Source organism: Oncorhynchus mykiss, chromosome 17 (genome assembly GCF_013265735.2).
Source record: "Oncorhynchus mykiss isolate Arlee chromosome 17, USDA_OmykA_1.1, whole genome shotgun sequence".
Classification (NCBI taxonomy): domain Eukaryota; kingdom Metazoa; phylum Chordata; class Actinopteri; order Salmoniformes; family Salmonidae; genus Oncorhynchus; species Oncorhynchus mykiss.
The window spans coordinates 71,047,799-71,071,878 of NC_048581.1; the positions used below are offsets into that span (position 1 = coordinate 71,047,799).

The window sequence follows — 24,080 nt, forward strand, 5'->3', positions numbered from 1 at the left end:
TTTACAACAAAGGGCAGGCAGTCAGACTGTGCTGCTTTTCAAATATCAGATCATTCCTCAAGGTTTTATATACTCTTTAACTGAGCTTTCCAGATATTTTAATCTGCCCCAATAACTTGCTATTACCTTGGATTTCAATCATTACAGCACTGTCACTAAGCACCAGTTAGTGAACACAAGTAAATCACCCACCAATTCTCTATATCCACAAACAATATGGGTGTCAACTGGACACCTTTATTACATGTGATTCATGCAGAAATTTACCCAACAACCATTACATAAACTAGACACTATAGCCTTGTTTATACCTGTCACTACCAAGTGTGTCTTGATCTTGTCCACTTTCTTATTGTGCCCACATCTTCAGAAATGCATGTATGCATGGTATTAAAATGTGTCTTATCTGTCCACCGTTTCTGCATTGTGACCAGAGTTTCTGGTCTCTCCCTATGCAACTTATTTGACAGATTAATTGACAGATATTTTTATTTTTTAAGACACATATTGAAGCCTTAAGTCAGTAGTGCCACATGTCAATGATTTTAGAGAACAGGATAATGATTTAAATGGTTTCACTGTCCAGATGCGTCTACACTTGTAAGATTTCCAGACACAATGTGTGCCTGACAACCTTTAGAGATGGTCAGGAAGAGCGGACCACAATCAGATCACAATGCATCTTTCAATCATCTACACCTGTTTAAAAATGTGGGCACAATCAGAATCTGGACAAGATCAGGACAAAGGGTGTATGATGGTTAACCAGATATAAATGGGCTTATATTTTAGCATGCTCTGAGTGAAATGTATATATTGATATCAATGAAAAGTGTAATCATCACAAAACTACCTTTAATCTGCAACACAATTTTCAACTATCACACTATTTTCAACTATCATGCAGTCAGACACAATTCGATTGTACCATTCAAATCAGATGCTTTTATTTACAGTGTCAAATATAACAATGCCCCGGACAGACAGCAAGTTGTGCCTAAAATAAACCACATTCCAAAGTCTGCATTCCGTCCCGGAATCAAAGGCGACTGGGCCTTCCGGGCCCCCACAGACAACAGGGCTTTCCCTGCTTTTTTTCCTTGGATCACAGCCCTTTCCCAGAAGTCCATCCATACTGATTAGCTGTACAGCGAAGGGGCTCATCCCAGATCAAATGTGACCCTTGTCTTTCTGACGGGCTTTCATTTGAGTCACTGTCACCAGCCCCCAACCATCAGAACAATGTCATCAACCCACATTGGGCGAGGGGGGACTGGCGAGGGGCGGATGAGGGAGCAACGTAGTTGTAGAGCACGTGTTGCCAGGCACACAAAAAAACATGTCAGGCATGAGGAGTGAATAAGCGCAGTAAGTGGGGGATCCATCTTGTCAGTGTCACAGAGAATAAAGATTTCCCTTGGTACAAAAGGCTTTGAACTTTGGCCGACAGAAAAATCATGATAGCTCAAATAGGTCACTGGGGCCCTGACCTCATAAGACAAGATATTGCTCAGTGATTTGTACATTTTCATTCACTGAAAACACCCCTTTCCAAACACCAGTTAGTGAGCTCGAGTAATGCTCTCTGTAGAGATAATTTCCTATTTTATCCATAGTAGGTAATTTGGTTAATTATAATGATCACTTCCACGTTCCTAGTATAATTAGTGTGAAGTCTGAAGGAAATCGTCTTAATTAAAGCACAGACTTGTAGATTAGATTTTTAACAGGACTACAAGCTTGCCTGTGGCAGTGTAAGTGAATGTGTTTGCTTCACTATTAGTGTTTCCTCATGGCAATTATCTCATTTAATGAAACTATTTTTAGAAACCAGTGTCCCGGAGTGTACGTTTATCAGTTTTTTCCCTAGACACTAGTCCTCCTGTAACTAAGATGATAATCTCAAGAGCGCAGATGTTTTGCCTCTCTTCTCCATACAGATGTATAGAGTTCGCAACATTTTATCTGTGCCATTATGGCATCTACATCTCCATTTAAAGTAGTCCATCTTCTTCTGCTTTTGATATTTGAAAAATGTGTTTAAGCTAATATTGGTAATTTACCACCACCTGCAGTGCTGGATTCTTGAACCAAAGCTTGTGTGTCGTGAATTTATTTTGGCTTCTAGATGGCAGTCATATAGCTTTACGCCATTTACAAACTAGGCTAACCAATTTGAAGAAGATAATGTTCTGATCATTGGCTGATTACTCCCAACCCATAGGAATCCCCACCCAGTTGGCTACGTTAAAATGGCGGAAGCCCGATGGCAATGAGTGCTTCCACCTATTATCTTCTCTCATATGAGCTTCATTTTTCACTTTAGACAGTCATGGAATAAAACTACCTAGCTGTATGCTACATAAACTATAGGATAGACTTGAAAGAAAATCCATATAAATTGATGTTTTGGAACTTCATTTGAGCATAAGCAATCGTTTGTGATAGTTCATGAACATGATATTTTACAGTAAATGAAATACACTTTTTAAGAGCACCTCTAGTTCATTTTAATCGTTGCCACTCTGTGAGCTAACATAAATTCAGCAAGTTCATATACAATTAAATATTGACATGACATTATAATGAAGTAGAAATAAATACAGATCATTATATAAATATACACAAATGTATTTGAAACCCGAACTGATACTGCCATATGGAATGAGAGGCATAGAGTGCTTTATTTCTAGAGTCTGTCGGTGTCAAACACATTGTAAATGCATCATCGTGCATATACTGTATAACTGTGTTTTGCAATTTATTCTACAAATCAAATGATCGACAATTTCACAGTGACATGAGACTTATGTGCATGTGGAGTTGTATCAAGTAGTGTAAAAAGTTACTCACACTCTTTTTGGATTCATCATAATCAACCCAAACCTTATGGTTCCTTTTCATTACTCATATTAGAGATAGTTAGAAATAATCGTTTTCTTTAGTGAACAAGGTGTAGTGAGAAATACACTCGCTGCCTGCTTGAGAGCTGTGTTAACAGACCCTTAAAATAAGGTGTGATGTCTGCAATGTATGCACAGACATTAATGACCAGGAGGTTACAATTAGCCTTAGAAATGACTGGGTGGGCTCCAGGCAGAGGTTGCACCTTTACCACAGATCCAAGATCAGCTTTCACTACCTCAATTTCACTCGTAGCCATTGAGGTAGAACAAAACACAGACCCTAGATCATGATGAATGTGAATGAGGATGCAGCCCTCCGGCAGAAGATAATAGGTGGGTGGGGAGTGATGTTAGAAGAGAATGAGGTAGAAACATACGACTGGCTCAGAAGATGAGCTCCAGGTATATAGAACACTATAAACTCTCCCTGTGGTCGCAGGCACTAACTGTGTGTTCACAAAGCTAGGACATGGGGCATTCTCGTTGAGCTCCAACAGACAGGTTTGTTGGTTGAGGTTTGGTGGTGAATAAATCGAACACACTTAAAAAATTATCTTTACCTTTTTAAAAACTACAACACATTTTCACCTAACATTACAATATTTTCGAGGGACATAATCAATAATCAACTCTTCGTAAAAAAAACATGACAAAAAAAAAAGAATATATACAACTTCTCAAAACACCAGTTTACATACATTTCTCTATGTCACAATAAACAGTTTATGACCTTAAGTTTGAAATAAAATACATAGTGATTATTTGATGTTTATATCTCATTTCTCCCTTGTTTTGCAAAAGCACCATTGTAAGTACAAGTTAATGGCTAGTTGAGTTGTGTTTGTTCCAAGTGAGGTATGGTTGAGCATAGCATATTTTCACATGTGTATTGAGCACTGGTGATCGCACCAAAATAAACTATTTACAAAAGCGAATATATAGACATATCTAACATGACATAAATACACTCATATCAAGCACCTTTTGAGCGGTGGGCCTTGGACCTACTGGTTGGGCCGGGTTCTTATGTCTGTGCCAGTAAAAAGGAAGGAATCTGGGTCAAGACTTCAAGCTGTGGTAAAATGACTATTATCCAGAAGAATCACATAATTGATCAAATAATACAGTTATCACTTTATTCTACAGTCCTATTTCAGCTGGTGTTGACTTAGTCTTAACTGAGAAACACTACTGTTTCTTTTTAAGAATTTAGCATAATTGGTAACTACCCGGCACATACATTACTAAACAGTAATCATTAGGTCCTTATCATGTAATTACCATTTACAATGACATTTCTGAATAAATAGCAGGTAAATAGTGGACTGTAAAATAAGGTGTAAACAGACGATGATTAGTAAATTCTCTATAAAAACTGCATGTGCCTTAAAGGGGCAATCTGCGATCCGTTTAAAAAAAAAAACTTTTGTCATTCTATATAGCAATTGATTCTTGAAGAACATAATTTATATTAACTAAGGAACTTAGTTTAACTGTCTAATCCCATCAGAACCCAAAATATAACCTTTATTTACTTCTTTGTTCGTAAACAATGTAATTGTAAACAAAACACTGTATAACCTCAAAACATGGTTAAAACTATAATTTTCATGTCATGGATGGTCAGTCCTTGCATCCATAGCTCTGTCTATGCAATTAAGAGTGGCTACATTTATCCAGCCCCACCTCTTAGATGTTTACCGAAACAGAGTTGGGGGGGGGGGGGGGCTTTGTTATTGTTTGAACTGCATATTACACACTTTGAGACAAATTACATTTTTACAGTTATGATGGTCAATAAAGCTTTAGCATCAGAATGATGTATCCATCTCTAGAGTACATAAAAACTCATTTTCTTTGCCACAAAAACAAGAGTATGAATAGCAACAACACTCGAGTATATGTCCATTCTTTGGGTGTTCACAAAAAACAAAAAACAAACAATGCATCTTAAACTCCTGATATACAGAAACATTGATCAATATTTGCATATGAACAACGAATGACTAAGTGTGCGAATACAAAGAGCAATAACAGAAACGTTGGATGTCAATTCTATATACATAGGAAACAAAGAAGAAAATCTCTTAAGTAATAAATTATCTTTTAAATCAATATTTTACAAACTAGCTTTGATTCTGATACAAACTGATCCTGAATTTTTAACACTAAGACTGATAACAGAGAAAGTGTTCTTATGGTCACAACTGTCAATTAAGCTTTTCATATGTTGTACTTTTTGGTGTGTTGTGTGTATTGTGTGTGTGTCCTGTCTCTTATGTGGAAAATAAATCAATTCCCAACTGTCTCTAGAAGGATGACAAGTCTCTGAGGCCAAGGGAAGGATAACAGTGAAATGGAAAGTGGAGTTTCCAGCATGTAAGCGCTACAGAAACAACCTGCTCTCTCAAGTTTGATTGTTTGTTTTCAAACTCTGTGTGTAGTGAAATGAGAGGACTTTTAAAAAAGATGGCGGAAAATGTGTATATTTACGAGCGTACCGAGCTCCATGGGTCTGTGCTCCAATGGGGGCTAGAAGGGCACGCATGAGTATTGCACTGCTCACGGTCGGGCGGTTTTTCTAGAATCTCACAGCTCAGATCGTTAAAGCGTTCTCCGTTGGGCCTCTGACACGCCACCAGCCGTGTCTTTATTCCTCCACCACACGGCTTGGTACACTGCAGGACAGAGCAGGTGAAAGAATAGTGTGTAAACAGAGTCAGGACAGTTGATTCACTCCATTGTCACAATACAGTTATCTATGACCTCTGATCTTTAACCTCTTTCAGCTAGGGGGCACTATTTTATGTTTGGAAAAATAACATTCCCAATGTAAATGGCCTATTTCTCAGGCCCATATGCTAGAATATGCATATAATTGACAGATTAGGATAGAAAACACACTAACGTTTCCAAAACTGTCAAAATATTGTCTGTGAGTATAAAATAACTGATATTGCAGGCGAAACCTGAGGAAAATCAAACCAGGAAGTGGCTTCTATTTTGAAAGCTCCATGTTCCATAGCCTGCCTTCGCTCCATTTAAAGGGATATCAACCAGATTCATTTTCCTATCGCTTCCTCAAGGTGTCAACAGTCTTTAGACATAGTTTCAGGCTTTTATTTTGAAAAATGAGCGAGAAAGATAAGGTGTTTGCATGAGTTTTGCTTGCGCAGCAGAGTGGGGCAGCCATTGACTCTCCCTCTCCTACTGAAAAAGAGACAGTGCCGGTTGATATATTAATATATTTTGAAAACAACCTGAGGATTGATTATAAAAAACATTTGACATGTTTCTGTGGACATTACGGATACTATTTGGAATTTTCGTCTGCGTTGTCATGACCGCTCGAGCCTGTGGATTTCTGAACATAACGCGCCAAACAAAAATAATCTTTATGGAACAAAAGGAACATTTATTGTGTAACTGGGAGTCTCGTGAGTGAAAACATCCGAAGATCATCAAAGGTAAGCAATTAATTTTATTGCTTTTCAGATTTTCGTGACCAAGCTACTGTGATGCTAGGTGTTCATAATGTTTTGTCTAGTGATCGATAAATTTACACAAACGCTTGGATTGCTTTCGCTGTAAAGCACATTTTCATAATCTGACACGACAGGTGGATTAACAAAGAGCTAAACTGTGTTTTGCTATATTACACTTGTGATTTCATGAATATAAATATTTTTAGTAATATCATTTGAATGTGGCGCTCTGCAATTCAGCGGTTGTTGATGACAATTATCCCGCTAAAGGGATGGGTAGCGTCAAGAAGTTAACCCCTCACCTCCAGGTACATGATGACATACAGCCTAGCAAAGCAATTTCAGAAGAATGGAATTGTAGAATAATAACCGCTATGATAACGCCAAGGTTCATAACAAAGAGATGATGCATTCAAAGTGTGACTAAACCCCCTCAGTGTATCAGTGCTGTAGGACGGCTTGGGTTCTCTCACCTCTCCCCAGTTCCCATAGACCCACTGTGGACAGGGTCCGGACTCACAGGAGCGCTGCTCGATGGGTTTGGAGCGATCTTCACAGTTGTTGGCAGCATAACCATTCTCATCTTGGCACACCACCACACGCCTCTGGAAGCCGCCCGCACACGTGCTCGAGCACTGATGTCACAGGGAGGAGAACACAGAGTGAGACAAATGGTTCACACACTCTCACACGTACAGGTATGTATGCACTAACTCAGAGACAGGCAAGTAGACATTCAAACACTAATACACATACATTCATGAGCATGTATGGACACAATAACAAAAACATGTTCAAACACATCCATGCAAATGTATGGTGCTCATCTATGCACTCATAACTCACTGAGACAAGGGGATCCTGCAATAATACATTTACCCAGAGTCACAGTGTCACATATTGTAGACCTTTGCACATACAGACATCAGCTACAATGAAACAAGCGCACATATAAACACTCACTCACCATTAATAAATACAAACACACCAACCTACAGTATGTGAAAAAAGGTCCCCACTGACAGACAGTATACAAAACCACACATACATCTTTCTGGCAAGGGTCCGATTGACGGCAGAGACTATGTGCTTTGGGAAACTGGATGGATAATGTACTGCTATATTAAGACACATATCCTCAAGAAGAAAATAACTCTTGCTATTTCCCATAATCCATTAAATAATACCAGCTATTTGGGGACACAGATTGTTGTGCAACTATAATAACCCAGTTTTTAATAACAGCTGTAGGCTGTACAATAGGCTATTAACCGCCAAAGCCATCAGCACAACTCATTGACCTTAGTCAGGGGTAGGCAACTAGATTCAGCCGCGGGACAATTTTTGTTGGAGCAGATGGTCAGGGGCCCGGAACATAATTATAATAATTTATACACTGCAAATTGACCACAACTCAGCCCAAAAAGGGATTATATTTGAAAATAACAATAATTTCATACCTTGATAACATTGAGACACGACCATGTCATTTTTAAAATTTCTTAGAATATTGGAATATTCCTGGTGATTTTAGTCTTTTTTGACCAAAAACTAAATTCTATCCACTCCCAAAAAATCAGTAAGAGACTTTTTAAAATCCATCGGGCCACCTGTTGCCGACCCCTGATATAGGTTGGATGCATTAATTCAATGTTAAGGACCCTAGGACTGCAAGATGATTGTAAATGGTTAATAAGAAATTCACCGCTCCCCAGGGTCCTGTCCTCCATTGGTGGGCCTGGGTTCGTCCTCCGCTGCGCCCATCGGCAGCTGTGGGCAGGTTGTTGCGGACGCCCCCGCTGGGCGAGGGGAAGGGTCGAGAGTCACTGGAGCGGAGAGCAGGGCACTGGGACATGGCACACTCCTGCTCTGTGGCTGGACGGTCGTCAGGGTCACACTCCACCACATCCACTATCTGGTCACTGAGATTCAAACACACCACCTGGCGAGTGGTCTTCCCCTGCCCGCAGGATACAGAGCACTGTGTACACACACACACAGACACACACAGACACACACAGACCCACACAGACACACACACACACACACACACACACACACACACACACACACACACACACACACACACACACACACATACACACACACACACACACACACACACACACAGGCACACACAGTAAGACAAACAACATTCAAACACAAACAAACAATGCCGTGGCAGCTTAGGTCAGTGTCTTGTCGCTTTAAACATGGCTGACACAAACAGAAAGTGTAGCTACAGTACTTTAAGGGACCCAATTTGTCAAATCAGTGGAACTTTTAACAGGCACTGATCAGTGGAACTTTTAATATGCCTATGTACAAGCTAAAACTACAACACTGAGGCTGCTTTAAAAGTTGGGTCTCATAACGGTAGAACACAGTCATTAAACTTCATGAACTAACTGGCCCATCCATCCGCCATGCCATTCTGTAGTTATCACCCCCTCCATCAGGTATAATTTCCGGTTCATTCCATATCAGGAGTGTGTAAAGGGAACTTTCAGAGTCAGATCCGTCTCTTTCTCTGCGCTTCTGTTTGCTGTGGCCTTGGGCTGAGCTGCTTCCTGTCTGCCTGGAGGTCACTGAGTCGCTCTGGCATAAATAAGCAGTCAGGAAGACTCTCCCAGTCACATGCTGTATATACAGTGGGGAGAACAAGTATTTGATACACTGCCGATTTTGCAGGTTTTCCTACTTACAGTACAAAGCATGTAGAGGTCTGTAATTTTTATCATAGGTACATCCAGAAAACTAGTAATTAATTTGCATTTTATTGCATGACAAGTATTTGATACATCAGAAAAGCAGAACTTAATATTTGGTACAGAAACCTTTGTTTGCAATTACAGAGATCATACATTTCCTGTAGTTCTTGACCAGGTTTGCACACACTGCAGCAGGGATTTTGGCCCACTCCTCCATACAGACCTTCTCCAGATCCTTCTGGTTTCGTGGCTGTTGCTGGGCAATACGGACTTTCAGCTCCCTCCAAAGATTTTATATTGGGTTCAGGTCTGGAGACTGGCTAGGCCACTCCAGGACCTTGAGATGCTTCTTACGGAGCCACTCCTTAGTTGCCCTGGCTGTGTGTTTCGCGTCGTTGTCATGCTGGAAGACCCAGCCATGACCCATATTCAATGCTCTTACTGAGGGAAGGAGGTTGTTGGCCAAGATCTCGCGATACAAGGCCCCATCCATCCTCCCCTCAATATGATGCAGTCGTCCTGTCCCCTTTGCAGAAAAGCATCCCCAAAGAATGATGTTTCCACCTCCATGCTTCACGGTTGGGATGGTGTTCTTGGGGTTGTACTCATCCTTCTTCTTCCTCCAAACACGGCGAGTGGAGTTTAGACCAAAAAGCTATATTTTTGTCTCATCAGACCACATGACCTTCTCCCATTCCTCCTCTGGATCATCCAGATGGTCATTGGCAAACTTTAGACGGGCCTGGACATGCGCTGGCTTGAGCAGGGGGACCTTGCATGCGCTGCAGAATTTTAATCCATGACGGCGTAGTGTGTTACTAAGGGTTTTCTTTGAGACTGTGGTCCCAGCTCTCTTCAGAGCTCTCTTCAGGTCATTGACCAGGTCCTGCCGTGTAGTTCTGGGCTGATCCCTCACCTTCCTCATGATCATTGATGCCCCACGAGGTGAGATCTTGCATGGAGCCCCAGGCCGAGGGTGATTGACCGTCATCTTGAACTCCTTCCATTTTCTAATAATTGGGCCAACAGTTGCTGCCTTCTCACCAAGCTGCTTGCCTATTGTCCTGTAGCCCATCCCAGCCTTATGCAGGTCTACAATTTTATCCCTGATGTCCTTACACCCTCTCTGGTCTTGGCCATTGTGGAGAGGTTGGAGTCTGTTTGATTGAGTGTGTGGACAGGTGTCTTTTATACAGGTAACAAGTTCAAACAGGTGCAGTTAATACAGGTAATTAGTGGAGAACAGGGGGGCTTCTTAAAGAAAAACTAACAGGTCTGAGCCAGAATTCTTACTGGTTGGTAGGAGATCAAATACTTATGTCATGCAAAGAAATGCAAATTAATTACTTAAAAATCATAAAATGTGATTTTCAGGATTTTTGTTTGAATTTCCATCTCTCACAGTTGAAGTATACCTATGATAAAAATTACAGACCTCTATATGCTTTGTATGTAGGAAAACCTGCAAAATCGGTGTATCAAATACTTGTTCTCCCCACTGTATCTATCTATCTATCTATCTATCTATCTATCTATCTATCTATCTATCTATCTATCTATCTATCTATCTATCTATCTATCTATCTATCTATCTATCTATCTATCTATCTATCTATCTATCTATCTATCTATCTATCTATCTATCTATCTATCTCTCTATCTATCTATCTATCTGTGTGTGTGTGTGTGTGTGTGTGTGTGTGTGTGTGTGTGTGTGTGTGCATGGTGGCCATAGCTGCAGCATGGTGGGAGTATGACTAGTGATCTCTGTCTGATGAGAAAAATCTGTAAACCACAAGGATCCTAGCCCCTCTCCACAGCCCGTCACTCAACCCTCCCTCTATCCCTCACACTTCCCTCCATCCCTCACGCCTACCTCCAGCCCCATGCTTACCTCTATCCCTCACACCTCATTCCATCCTTCATGCATTCCTCACGCCTCCCTCACGCCTCATTCCATCCCTAACACCTCCCTTCATCCCTCACACCTCCACCCCTCACACCTCCATCCCTTACGCCTCCCTCTATCCCTAACACCTCCTTCCATCCCTCACGCCTCCTTCCATCCCTCACGCCTCCTTCCATCCCTCACGCCTACCTCCAGCCCCATGCCTACCTACCTCCATCCCTCACACCTAATTCCATCTTTCATGCCTCCCTCACGCCTCATTCCATCCTTCATGCCTCCTTCACGGCTCCCTCTCGCCTCAGTCCATCCTTCATGCCTCCCTCCATCCCTAACGCCTCCCTCCACCCCTCAAGTCTCCACCCCTCACACCTCCCTCCACCCCTCTCTCCATCCCTCACGTCTCCCTCCACCCCTCACGCCTCCCATCCACCCCTTACGCCTCCCATCCACCCCTTACGCCTCCCTCCACCCCTCACGCCTCCCTCCATCCCTCACGCCTCCCATCCACCCCTCACACCTCCCTCCACCCCTCACACCTCCCGCCACCCCTCACGCCTCCCTCCATCCCTCACGCCTCCCTCCACCCCTCACGCCTCCCTCCATCTCTCACGCCTCCCATCCACCCCTCCCTCCACCCCTCACACCTTCCTCCATCCCTCACGCCTCCCATTCACCCCTCACGCCTCCTTCCACCCCTCACGCCTCCCTCCACCCCTCACGCCTCCCTCCACCCCTCACGCCTCCCTTCATCCCTCACGCCTCCCATCCACCCCTCACGCCTCCCTCCACCCCTCACGCCTTCTTCCATCTCCCTGCCAACCTTCCAAACACCCCTGAGCCTATTTTATCACCTCCTCCCCTTGGACCAGAGAAACACCCAATCACACAAAGTCATTATGAATTGTGGTCTGAAAAGCACAAAACACAGCTAAATAAACTTCAGATATTATAGGCCACTGAGCTGGCTAGAAATACAAGTTAATGAACAGTGCAGAGAGAGCGTATAATGGTAGACAGATTTCCCAGATCTCCCTCTAGAAGAACTGTTCACAAAGGTTAAAGACTTTAGCAATGGAGGAAAACACCGTAGCCACAAGACCCTCTAGTAATGTCAAATATTAATTTAATTAATTTTACGTGTACACAGTATATGCATTTAACATGGTGGTTGATTGAAAGACAGTAGTTACTTACTGATGTCCATTCTAGGACCTTCCACTGTCCGCAGTGCACTACAATGCACCCGTCGCTGGCCGGGGGCTTGACCAGTTGGGAGCAGGCTGAATCCTCTGCAACCCCACCCTGGATGTCACGGCAACTAACGTAGCGCATCCGGGTCCCTTTGCCGCAGGTGGCGCTACACTGTGGTGAAGAAGGAAGAAATCAGTACAGTACAGTGCAACACACACACACAGTATTTAATTGCTACAGTGAGTGGTAGTGCAACCAATAAAACCAACCTGTGTCCAAGAACCGAACCTCCACTGGGTTTTGTGTGAAAGGTGTGAGGGGACTTTGGTCCCAGGGGGAACTGGGTGGCTGACAGGACACTGGGCCAGTTCACAATCCTACAGGGACAAACAGACACATCCATCAAACCAATTACACTGACAGAAACACACCACACAGTACTACACTTTCATGTACTTACTGGACACAACCTAGACAGCTCTGACAGAAGGGTACTCACCAGACTAAAAGTAACAGTGTTACTCTGACAGAAGGGCACTCACCAGACTAAAAGTAATAGTGTTACTCTGACAGAAGGGTACTCACCAGACTAAAAGTAACAGTGTTACTCTGACAGAAGGGTACTCACCAGACTAAAAGTAACAGTGTTACTCTGACAGATCCCAGAAACACACAACGTTGAGCCCCTCCACATGAGGCCAACCTTCTGAATAACCTGACGCCTGTCATAACGTGTCACAGTGGAGTGGTATCCCAGTCTCCAATGCCAACACTGGGCTCCTTTCTCACCTTCCGCCCTGCTCTATTTCCCAGTGCCCTCTCATGACCTTTGAACCCAGAATTCTGAGGTGAGCAGAGAGGGGCCTAACTCAGGTTTAGCAGGGCCATAGAGGGCTCCACATTCCACACTCTGAGTCCTCTGGGTGGAAACAAACAGGACCCTGGCAGCCAGCCAGTCAGGCAGGCAGGCAGAAAGTGAGGGGGAACACAACCTCCACAGCCTCACACTGTAAAATACACCGTAAAACATGCAGTGAATGGTTGTGAAGGTGGTGGGAGAAGAAGAAGAGAAAGAACAAAGGAGATGAATTATGAGAAGGTACTCTGGTTCTAAAGGCAGCCAAGACCTGTCTATGACACTGTGGGTGTGTGTTGATGTACGTTGTGTACACGTCTGTGGGTAGGTGTGTAGGAAGCAAGTGTTAAGTCGTTGTTGTGTATTTTTTGGTTTTCTCCATCTCGTTGGTCAACTCAGGTAAAGATAAGCTCCATTCTTTTCTCTGTCCCCCTTTTCCAGCCATGCAGTAGTTTCGGGTGGGCGGTCTCGGAGCCGACTTCACGGATGACTGACTGGAATCACAGGGAGGTGAAGTGACTGATTCAGGGTCACTGGGCCTGACGGCTGAGTCGGGAATTAAGGCCGGGGCCTCCCTGGGACCGGAGTCTCAGTCTGCGTTTATGGCCCAGCCCAGCCCACCACTCCACACCCCACCCTGACCTGCCCACCCCATGCCCCAGGAAAACAGACCATTCTGCCTTCCAACTATTAGCGTGGAGAGAGAAAGAAACAAGCCCTAATAAACTAAACTGATGCATGGGGAGAGGTCCATAAAAGTAGAGGTTCATGAAATGTGTGACGATTAGTCAGCAATTGTATGAATGTGAGTTTATGTTCACTGTTTGTGTTGGTTATTTTCGACACAGCAGGAATTGTTTTACTGAAGAGGTTTTTCAGATAGGTTCACATAAGGAGGAGAGAACCAGCCTACACACATTCCATGTTGTTCATTATTTTCCATAGAACGCATAGAGCCACAAGTTGAGTATCACTTTTATGAGTTCAACATCCACTGAAGTAGCTAGCAAGTTTACTAGATAGAGACAGTAGTTGCCTTGGTAACCAAACAAACAGACTTGCTACTTCAGCTAACCAAACTATTCACCCTAGCTTGTTATTATGAACATCGAATTCAACAATGCTAAAAAAAATACTATTTGACTTTTACTTTTAAAAGCAGCTCAAACACAGTGTGAATTAACTATAGTCATTGAATTCTACCGTGCAAATATACCGTGTGTTATATGGAAATAATGCACGCTCTAGAATGCCCTTCAAGTCAATCGGAAACGAGTATTCAACAATGCCATGGTATAAACTACAGTACAAGACCGTTAACATATGGACATTAAGGTGGGAAACTACACTATTACACTACAGTACAAGACTCTTGACAGACAAACGATACCCCTGGCAGACTGTAGGTGTGACTTACATAATAACCAAGGTGAGGACAGTTTCTAAGAATAATCCAGGAATGTTTTGCACCATCACCAGCCCTGCCCCATGGCTGTGTTTCTGGGGTTAGAGCCAGTTCCCCCTCCCCCTCCATCACCCACCCCCAGAACCCCCCTGCTCCCTGACAGGAGCTTTTGTGCGCCCCCTGCCGTGGAAAGGCCCTTTTCTCCTGGTCCTTCATGCTTGGTAAGGAGGCGGACGGCTGGGGGGAGACAATCCCAGCTCTGTGTCTCCGTCTGGGGGTAAAAGCGGCCTGGCACAGCCCCCAACTTACCCCCCTTTAGACAACAAGGCTTCATTGAGTCCAGGTGATAATGGACTGGGTCACAGTGTGTCATTGACTGTACCTGTGTCGCAGCCTGCACAGGAAAACCCCTTTTCCTCACTATAAAATGTAACACCATTCTACAAATGCAGGGGAAGGGGAAAGTCACATGGTCAGCTCACAACTAAGCATTTAAGTACTGTGTCAGGAATGGATAAGGGTGTTTGTGTGTTCTACTGAGTCTGACAAATCAAGCCCTGGGTGGTCTAATACTGAGAAAATTGCATGTAGAACGCACTACATTCTCACAAATGTCACTTGAAAACTGAGTAGTATACAAGGGCTGTAGCCAAAGCATCCACAAAACTGCTTTCACTCATCCCATGTTAATTCTCCAGATCTGTGCAGAGGAGATTGGGAACGTATAGAGATGTTGAGATGGATCTTAGTGGACTGTGTCCTTACCTGAGTGTCAGTGGGCCGTGTGGCCGCGTTACATTCAGTGTCGTCCATGACAGACCCATATGACCCCACAACGCACTTCACTGCTCGCATCTGGTAGCCTGGTCCACACGAGGTAGTGCACTGTGTTCACCAAAGAGAGAACAAGAGAAAAGAGCGATATAAAGGAAGAGAGAGAAACATTTTTTTTAAAGGGACAGAGAAAAAGTCAGAGGGACAACAAAAAGCCAACATAGCAAATCTTCCAAAAATGACTAACTGGAGGGGAAAAAGTGCACTCCCTTTGAGCCTGGTCAGACTAGTCCCAGCAGATGACAGCCTTCATGACCACAATGCATGAGTAATTCATCTACTTTCCATTGCTTTTTCCCACTGTATCCAAATCAGTGGGTAGACACACCACACTCTTTTCTACCTCACTGACTCCAATGAAACGAGGTCAAACTTGTGTGGCAGCAACTTTAAACAATCTTTATTAAGTGCTGTAATTTTATTGTGAGGAACTGAAGTTTTATATATATATATATATAGTTTTATATTTTCTGTTTTGGCCAATTCCATGGTATAGGAACACCTAATCTCCATCACACATTCAGGTTTACAGGCAGTTTGCACCCACAAGCTGATTTATAAGTGCATATTTTAGATTTGCAAAATGTTGCAATACCTTCCTAGACTAGAGCTTGCTACAAAGCAGCTGTTTTCCATCCTCTGAGATCTACACTGATTATGCTTTAGCAAGCATAACAATTGTGTGCAGATTTTGTGTGCTTATTTTGGTATGTGAATGGGGGATAGACTAAATGAGTGGATTAGATTATTTTTCTTCTGTCAATGCTCTACATCTGGAGAAAGCATAGTATAGCATTCCACATAACTAAAACTCTGAAGCAAAATGGGCTTATTATGATAGATACAGTAGTATAAATAGCTGTTCCATTTGGTCATATTCTATGACAGTTGGATTTTAAACAGGTGGACACATTTGGAATAACACAATAAGTTCACAAGACATGCCACCAGAGATCTCTTCACAATCCCCAAGTCCAGAACAGACTATGGGAGGTGCACAGTACTACAGTGCCTTGCGAAAGCATTCGGCCCCCTTGAACTTTGCGACCTTTTGCCACATTTCAGGCTTCAAACATAAAGATATAAAACTGTATTTTTTTGTGAATAATCAACAACAAGTGGAACACAATCATGAAGTGGAACGACATTTATTGGATATTTCAAACTTTTTTAACAAATCAAAAACTGAAAAATTGGGTGTGCAAAATTATTCAGCCCCTTTACTTTCAGTGCAGCAAACTCTCTCCAGAAGTTTAGTGAGGATCTCTGAATGATCCAATGTTGACCTAAATGACTAATGATGATAAATACAATCCACCTGTGTGTAATCAAGTCTCCCTATAAATGCACCTGCACTGTGATAGCCTCAGAGGTCCTTTAAAAGCGCAAAGAGCATCATGAAGAACAAGGAACACACCAGGCAGGTCCGAGATACTGTTGTGAAGAAGTTTAAAGCCGGATTTGGATACAAAAAGATTTCCCAAGCTTTAAACATCCCAAGGAGCACTGTGCAAGCGATAATATTGAAATGGAAGGAGTATCAGACCACTGCAAATCTACCAAGACCTGGCCGTCCCTCTAAACTTTCAGCTCATACAAGGAGAAGACTGATCAGAGATGCAGCCAAGAGGCCCATGATCACTCTGGATGAACTGCAGAGATCTACAGCTGAGGTGGGAGACTCTGTCCATAGGACAACAATCAGTTGTATATTGCACAAATCTGGCCTTTATGGAAGAGTGGCAAGAAGAAAGCCATTTCTTAAAGATATCCATAAAAAGTGTTGTTTAAAGTTTGCCACAAGCCACCTGGGAGACACACCAAACATGTGGAAGAAGGTGCTCTGGTCAGATGAAACCAAAATTGAACTTTTTGGCAACAATGCAAAACGTTATGTTTGGCGTAAAAGCAACACAGCTCATCACCCTGAACACACCATCCCCACTGTCAAACATGGTGGTGGCAGCATCATGGTTTGGGCCTGCTTTTCTTCAGCAGGGACAGGGAAGATGGTTAAAATTGATGGGAAGATGGATGGAGCCAAATACAGGACCATTCTGGAAGAAAACCTGATGGAGTCTGCAAAAGAACTAAGACTGGGATGGAGATTTGTCTTCCAACAAGACAATGATCCAAAACATAAAGCAAAATCTACAATGGAATGGTTCAAAAATAAACATATCCAGGTGTTAGAATGGCCAAGTCAAAGTCCAGACCTGAATCCAATCGAGAATCTGAAAACTGCTGTTCACAAATGCTCTCCATCCAACCTCACTGAGCTCGAGCTGTTTTGCAAGGAGGAATGGGAAAAAATGTCAGTCTCTCGATGTGCAAAACTGATAGAGACATACCCCAAGCGACTTACAGCTGTAATCGCAGCAAAAGGTGGCGCTACAAAGTATTAACTTAAGGGGGCTGAATAATTCTGCACGCCCAATTTTTCAGTTTTTGATATGTTAAAAAAGTTTGAAATATCCAATAAATGTCGTTCCACTTCATGATTGTGTCCCACTTGTTGTTGATTCTTCACAAAAAAATACAGTTTTATATCTTTATGTTTGAAGCCTGAAATGTGGCAAAAGGTCGCAAAGTTCAAGGGGGCCGAATGCTTCCGCAAGGAACTGTACATAGAGCCATGACTATATGGAACTCTATTCCACATCAAGTAACTGATGCAAGCAGTAGAATCTGATTTCAAAACAGATAAAAATACACCTTATGGAACAGCGGGGACTGCGAAGAGACACACACACACACACAGGTACAGACACACTCATACGCACACACACACAGGCACACGCACTCTACACACACGTACATTATAATATTGTTGTATGGTGGTATTATACCATTTGTATTGTAGATATGTAATGGTGCAATAATGTTAAATGATGTACTGTTTTATATTTTGTTGTATGTGTGATGTAAGTGCCTTAATGTTTTGGACCCCAGGAAGAGTAGCTGCTGCCAAGGGGGATCCATAATAAACACAAATACATAATCATTAGCTGTTGCAAGACACAACACTACAGTGTTTGAGGAACAGAGGGTAAGCCACAGATGTTGCCTGGAACACAGTGTGTCCCACCTGTCAAACATCATAATATTACCTGGCACAAAGCTATGTCACCACTCTCATACACATGTCACTGTACGGTTTGTCAACAGGTGTGCCTCACCTGGCCCCAAGGTCCGACCTGCCACGAGGCACAGTCCTGCTGCTGACACGTCTGGACCGACTCAGGCTTGGACGCAGAGTCACAGAAGCGGTCGTCCCGTCGGTCCTCCGCAAACTGGCACCATGTCTGCCGGTGCTTGTACCCTTTCCCACACGTCACCGGGCACTGCAACAACAGTCAACAGGCACAATGAGAAACATGGGCACACATAGCATAAAGCCTCTGGAGGGTACGCTCAGAAAATGAGGACAACAGTGTGTGTGCAGTTAACAGTAGCTTTGACATGTACAGTAGGTTAGCTATGTGTGTACAGTATGTGTTTGTTTGGGATATTTAAGCAATAAGGCCCAAGGTGTGTAGTATATGGCCAATATACCACGGCTAAAGGCTGTTATTAAGCACGACGCAATGCTGAGTGCCTGGGTACAGCCTTTAGCTGTGGTATATTGGCCTTATACTGCAAGAGGTACCTTACTGCTATTATAAACTGGTTACCAATGTAATTAGAACAGTAAACAAGTCACTTTATGTCATACCCATGGTATATTGTCTGATATACTGTACCATAGCCTTCAGCCAATCAGCATCCAGGACTCAAACTACCCAGTTTATAATATAAAACATTTGCGGAATGTGACACATAGCCTTTTGAGCTGCTTGGACAGAATGTGAAAACTAGGCTTTATTGCAATAAAACTAGTTATTGCACCACATACTGCACTGTACATGACAAGATATAACAAGGACACTAACTATCAACATTTGGATTTGATATTTGACCCACTTCACAGGCTCTCTGTAATTTTTACATCTTTAACAACAAACTAGATGTAGCATAAAAAGGCCATCTGGGTTCTAAATTTCTAAATTCCTCAATTAATTTCAAATGATAATGAACATTTGCAAAGCGTAGTCCAAACATTCTCCATGGAACTGACCTCAGACCAGTCTCCGGTCTTCCACGAGGGACATAGGAACTCATTGCAGTTCTGGGCGGTGGTCAGCTTGTCTCTCTGGCTGCACTTACTCTCATCACTTTCTGCCTCAGAGGACTTCCCACACACGGCTGCACGACGCCGGGACCCTCCGCCACAGCTTTTGGAGCACTGAAACACACGCACACGTATTAAACCTTTGTCCTTCTGTTTTGCCTTCTCTTTTTCTTAGCCCACCCAAAAACAGGTGGTCTCACCTCTGACCAAGAGGAGTACTCCCAACCGGCCGGGTTACAGTCTCCATGGCAACTCTCCTTGTCCTCAGGTTTACGTTGACTGCTGCAGTAACGCTCGTCCACCTTCTGGGTCTTTCCATCGGTACGGCTGAGTTTGGCGCAGTAGATCTCCAGTGTACGATATCCCACTCCACATGGGACTGTACACTCACTCTTCCGCGCTACATGCCACCTGCACAGACAGGAAAGGTCAGAGGTGAGAGACGCTGACAGGAAACATACAGATCGCATATATAAAGACTGATAGTGATGAAGAATATGTGATATGGACAGAAGGAGAGTGGTTTAGGCAGTACCTGATTTCACAGTCTGCGTTGCAGGGTTCTGTTACCATGGCTGGTCTGGCAGCCCCATGGCACCTCTGGTCTGAGACCACCACACGGTCCGACTCTCTACTACACAGGATCTTCCTCTTACGCTCTCCTGATGGGGTGTGAGAGAAGGTTTAGTTCCTTGGTCATGGTCCTGTTGCTTTTGGTTTCTCCCTGGGATTGAATCGATTGGCTAGAAAGTCCATGCACGCTTGGATTCTTTGGAGTCTAAATCAGACACGTCAAAAGGCAAGAATGAAAACCAGCAGGAGTGTGTTCCTCGAAGAGACAGGTGTGACGTCCATGGTTTAAATCATTGTAAAATCGTTCTTATTTCAAAAAGCGTTCCAAGAAACCTTGCTCTTAAAGCTGGATCCTCCACCTATACCTTCTGTTCTCAATTTTTATAACCAAACATTAAGAGCAGTAAATCAGTAAAACTGCCAGTAAATCTACATGGATAAATAGAAATGTGTTAGTGAAGAAAGACACTACATCTTCAGCCCTTATTCTCTTTAGCAATTTGTGACTTTGCCACTGAAGAGCGCCTGTGACGTCGACCTTTCACTCCATTGCATATTTACATGTAAAATTATTGTCATTTTTAGCACTGGCAACTACTAGCCAATTCATAGACGCTAACTACATTTAGCGCCTATTGACGATTGTATCGTCTTGCTGGGGGGGCTTGTTAAGAGCCCCGACGCTTGCTCTTAACCCTTACAAAAAAAGTTATACAGGACTCCTGCCGGAATTTGACCCTTTGTGAAGTAATTGTGCAGGTGTCCTACAGGAATCATGTAGTACATTCCTGCAGGTATCCTGCAGGATCAAAACCTGCCAGATTTTGAAATTCCTGCAGGATAAGGCAAACTGCTGAAGGAGGAGATAAAATGTATGTGGACGTGGTGCAGATGTATATAGCCAGCTAGTTTTCTATTCCAAAAATATGTTTTTAACTCTCCTTTACAATTTACAACAAGAAGATGAACAGTTATGTGACATATTGGTCACCATAGCAACAGTTGACAGTTGGAAGTTGAGGAAATGGCTGCCAGGCAGTTTAGCTGCTAATATTAAAACAAATGTTGACAGGTAAGGGGTCAGAGAAACATACTAAAACTACAACAAATGTCTATATGAACATGTTAGGGGGTGGCGTAGTTCGTTTTTAATGTGTTGTGTTTGTATAACATTTTGTATAAATAAGTTAGCTAGCTTAGCTAACATGTTCTCTACCACTGGCTGCTAGCTAGCTAGCTTTGACAAAAAAACATTTGAAACTTTTGTTTCCATGGAAAGTGACAAATGAGGTTTGATATCCCTCTTGCTATGTCTCTTTAGTACTGTTGTCACAAGATAGGCTATAACTTTTAAGTGTTTTGAAAAGGATGGTGCTAGATAAAATTTTTGAATGACTAGGCTACTGGCTCCTTGGCAAGCATTTGAAGACGGTAACCAAGTCACATGACCTGTCATAAATAAGGACGTGATTGCATTTAAATAGTAAAGAGGGGTTTAAAACATTGTTTATCTATGAAATATCACATTATTTTCACTGAAATAATAAGGTCACAATTGAATAAACAAACAGTTTGATTTAAATAGAAATGAATACTTTTAACATCACTTTCTCTCTGTTTTACTTGTAGCTTGCTTGGATAGTTTCCCCACTTCCACCATGTGGGTTCTCTTCTTTTCCCTTACAGCTTAGACTACAGGGAGCACAGAAAACACACACACTATAATTATTTGCCCTGTAAATCTAACAGTTTAGCAGAAGGCCACCACACCACAGAGTTGGTCAGTGCATGAGAAAACAATATATTTACTAATTAATCTGTTTCTGATTCTTTGTCTCATTTGCAACTCCATTAGTTCCAGTTGTCTACTAGTTAAATTCTCTGAAGGATGAGGAAGGGATCCAGCAGGTTGTCCTACAGGAAAATGGATATATATCCTGCAGGATTCCTGCATAATTTTTTGTACAGGATTCCTGTAGGACTTTTTTGGAAGGGAGAGTTAAAACGCATTGCTTGTGGTACGGTTTTGAAAACATAAGGAACGTATAATTCATATCAGCAAGAAATAATAATACAAAAAAAGGTTAAACTACCACACACGTTTATCAAATCAAATCAAAATCAAATCCGTTTATAAGCTTAGTGTTCCTACAAGGCCATATTTCCATGTTACAGCGCTTGTTTACAGAAAACAGACGGAAGACAGAGGCGACTGACTACCTGTGATAATTAGAGTAGTTAGCGTCTATGACTGGGCAAGTCTGCACTCAACTCTGTGGAGGAGTTAAGGTACTTGGCTATTTTAGCGCCAAACTTTTAGCGCCAAACTGTAAATGTTTGCTAATGGTTGTTAGTGTTGCTAACATTTAACAAGCAAATTTCTATCGCTAAAGATGTCACACCATTGTTATAGAAAAGCTAATAGGGTTGCAAAGGGAGGGTATATTACTGAAACTTTATAAGTTTACCAGTAAACTACTAGAATTTTGGTATCTTTGAAGGATTTTATGTAATCGATCACAATACATCTAGTGGCCCTTTTGGGTACTTCATATTATCAGAAGTGTCTGTAAAAATCTCTGGCCCTCTGTGTGGCCTTATCACATTTAAAAAAAACTATATATATATTTCACAATTATTTAACCAGGTAGGCCAGTTGAGAACAAGTTCTCATTTACAACTGCGACCTGGACAAGATAAAGCAAAGCAGTGCGACTAAAACAACAACACAGAGTTACACATTGGATTAACAAACGTGCAGTCAATAACACAATAGAAAAATCTGTAAACAGTGTGTGCAAATGAAGTAAGGAGGTAAGGCAATAAATAGGCCAATAGTGGCGAAGTAATTACAATTTAGCAATTTACACTGGAGTGATATATGTGTAGATGAGGATGTGCAAGTAGAAATACTGGTGTGCAAAAGAGAAGAAAAGCAAAAACAAATATGGGGATGAGGTAGGTAGTTGGTTGGATGGGCTATTTAAAGATGGGCTGTGTACAGCTGCAGTGATCGGTAAGCTGCTCTGACAGCTGATATAAGTCTCCAACTTCAGTGATTTTTGCAATTCATTCCAGTCATTGGCAGCAGAGAACTGGAAGGAAAGGCGGCCAAAGAGTAATTGGCTTTGGGGATGCGTGCTACAGGTGGGTGTTGCTATGGTGACCAGCGATCTGAGATAAGGCAGAGCTATACCTAGCAAAGACTTATAGATGACCTGGAGCCAGTGGGTTTGGCAACGAATATGTAGCAAGGACCAGCCAACAAAAGCATACAGGTTGCAGTGGTGGGTAGTATATGGCACTGTGATAGACTGCATCCAATTTTCTGAGTAGAGTGTTGGAGGCTATTTTGTAAATGACATCGCCGAAGTCAAAGTTCGGTAGGATAGTCCGTTTTACGAGGGTATGTTTGGCAGCTTGAGTGAAGGAGGCTTTGTTGCGAAATAGCCGGTTCTAGATTTAACTTTGAATTGGAGATGCTTAATGTAAAATATATGACCTCATTTAATAGGATGATTTAATAGGACAAAGCTGTAATCATTATCCTAAATATAAACCATCAACTTAGTTCAGCATGAAACGTTCTTTATATTTAAAAATAAAAACTGTTGGTAGTTCAATAGTTGAAGATTTGCTGTTAATTGAAAATAATCACATTATTGATCAGATGCTATTTTCATTAAGTACGCTATTTTCTCTTAAACCATATGTTCTATCTACTAGAAACTCATGGACAATATGGAAACAGATATATTTAAATAAAATATATATATATATAAATATATATATATATATTTAAAAAAGTTATTCAAGCATAAATTACCAAAGAATCTTACTGAAGATTCCAGTAACCTTGGTAAATTACCGCTAGCTTTGCAACCGCACATACGAGTAGAAATGTTTAACATTGTTTATTAATTAAGACGTTAAGTTCCATTTGTATCCCTGAGCTGTACTGAGCTTACTGATTTGGAGAGAGTGCGTCGGCCGCTCACATGCGCCAAGTAATTACAATGGGAGACTCTCAATAGCATTT

The 24,080-nt window shown here is 42.2% G+C and overlaps 1 protein-coding gene across 1 annotated transcript in view; it reads right to left on the minus strand.

The window, feature by feature from the left end:
• Nucleotides 1-931: 931 nt before the first annotated feature.
• Nucleotides 932-24,080, minus strand: part of LOC110493245 (A disintegrin and metalloproteinase with thrombospondin motifs 9) — a 46,046-nt gene continuing 22,897 nt past the window's right edge. The window contains exons 19-28 of the mRNA XM_036950563.1: nucleotides 20,004-20,130; nucleotides 19,669-19,879; nucleotides 19,415-19,582; nucleotides 18,477-18,641; nucleotides 15,229-15,348; nucleotides 12,472-12,579; nucleotides 12,206-12,373; nucleotides 8,097-8,372; nucleotides 6,865-7,026; nucleotides 932-5,584 (exon numbers count right to left, since the gene is read on the minus strand). Coding sequence (XP_036806458.1) covers nucleotides 5,396-5,584; nucleotides 6,865-7,026; nucleotides 8,097-8,372; nucleotides 12,206-12,373; nucleotides 12,472-12,579; nucleotides 15,229-15,348; nucleotides 18,477-18,641; nucleotides 19,415-19,582; nucleotides 19,669-19,879; nucleotides 20,004-20,130 — 1,694 coding nt within the window. The 3' untranslated portion in view covers nucleotides 932-5,395. The remainder of the gene's footprint in view (nucleotides 5,585-6,864; nucleotides 7,027-8,096; nucleotides 8,373-12,205; nucleotides 12,374-12,471; nucleotides 12,580-15,228; nucleotides 15,349-18,476; nucleotides 18,642-19,414; nucleotides 19,583-19,668; nucleotides 19,880-20,003; nucleotides 20,131-24,080) is intronic.